Raw genomic sequence first — 1,535 nt, forward strand, 5'->3', positions numbered from 1 at the left:
CGTTTTTATGTAATCTTGATGTGGGTTTTTTTTTCCAATTACTGACCCTCAACATTCAACCGAATTCTACGAAAGTTGTACATCCAAATGCACAGTGAAGAGATCAATTTGTTCTTGTTATTGAATTTCATTATTGGATTTCAAGCATGAAATTTGTCCGTCTCTGGAATCGAACTCAACTGTCAAACGCAATGACGAGTTAAGGCAGTCATCCAATTATGCATTAATTACGTACTGGATGAATGACAAGTGGGATGAAGACCTCACTTCCGAAATCCTAAAACTTGCTAGGCTCCGCGGTGATCGTGTATTGTTTATAGGTTGTGGCTATGGCGAGCGCAGGCAAGATCTTGGGTATGGACAAGTTGAGGGTGCAGAACCTGGTTGTTGCTGGTGGCCTCACCTCCTTCGTGGGAGCCGTCTACTTCTACACCATGAAAGCTGTTGGCGGCGGAGACGAACTTCAGGAAGCCGTCCAGGTTTTGGAGCAGCAGAAAGGGGAGAAAGCTGGAGTATCTGCTCCTTCCGCGGCCTCCTAGCTTTATGGATCTTCTTTGCCTCCTGATTGTATTCTTTAAGCATTTTTTTGTAGCGGGCGACGTTCAGGTGCTGGAAGTAAAATAAAGTCGAGAATCCTCGGCTGTATTTTGCAGAATTAGGGTTATTGAACTGGTTATCTTGTACTTGGGGCGCGATGAGATGCTTGTGTTCATGCCGCAGTAACCCTCTGTGACATAACTTGGGCGAATTTTCGCTAGGAATTTATAGGAGATGGACGGCTGCTGGTATCTTCAAATGATTATGATATAGTGTGGGTTAGACGGATATGCTTTAGGGTTATCGATGAATCTGTCAGGAAGAGCATTTCCCATAACTATTTATATACACTTGCGAAGTTTTTGTTAGCTCTTATTGCAGAATTACACTTGGAATAAACTAATCGCACGAATTCTTGGAGTGTCACGTTTCCTGTTGCATCGAGAGGAGCTGTTGAATACGTGCTCAGTGCGGCGGTTACATGGCTGTTATATACATCGAGTATGGGTTGTCCTGATGTTTGTGGGCCAGTATTTGTGCTCTCGGTGTGTCATTCGTCATTGTCTTGGATGTCCCCACTATGTTGTACTGTTTCGAATTTGTGTGCTGTGCGTATTTCTGTTTCGTGTGGACAAAAGTAAAGAAGACTCCATTGCAGGAGCCTTGTATGAGTTCATTGTACGCTTTTGCTACAGGTCACAGCCTGCTATCTCTCATAGCTCCGACTGATCTATGTTCTTGGAGTCAAGCATTTTTGTCCGCTTGGCTGAAAACACTCCAAGAACTGTACTCTTGGACCACAAATGTAACATGACATGAAAGGACCAGCTATGAGGACACGTACCCATTTCCACGAAAGCAAATCCAGTAGCGTTGGACCCTCCCTCGTAACTTTTAAAGTAGGATGTTGTTCGAAACACGTCCTTTATCACAACCCACGGTTTCATTTGAGTCTGCAATCTGTCAGTCAGGTCTTCAAGCAGGTGCACCGGTGAGAG

At 44.4% G+C, this 1,535-nt stretch overlaps 1 protein-coding gene across 1 annotated transcript; it reads left to right on the forward strand.

The window, feature by feature from the left end:
- Positions 1–320: 320 nt before the first annotated feature.
- On the forward strand, positions 321–949 carry LOC141045742 (uncharacterized). The gene has a single exon (XM_073536072.2). It carries the CDS (start codon positions 330–332, stop codon positions 537–539), a length of 210 nt encoding a protein of 69 aa, XP_073392173.1. The 5' UTR covers positions 321–329; the 3' UTR covers positions 540–949.
- Positions 950–1,535: the final 586 nt, after the last annotated feature.

Source organism: Physcomitrium patens, chromosome 9, assembly GCF_059467195.1.
Source record: "Physcomitrium patens ecotype Gransden chromosome 9, ASM5946719v1, whole genome shotgun sequence".
NCBI classification, from domain to species: Eukaryota; Viridiplantae; Streptophyta; class Bryopsida; order Funariales; family Funariaceae; genus Physcomitrium; species Physcomitrium patens.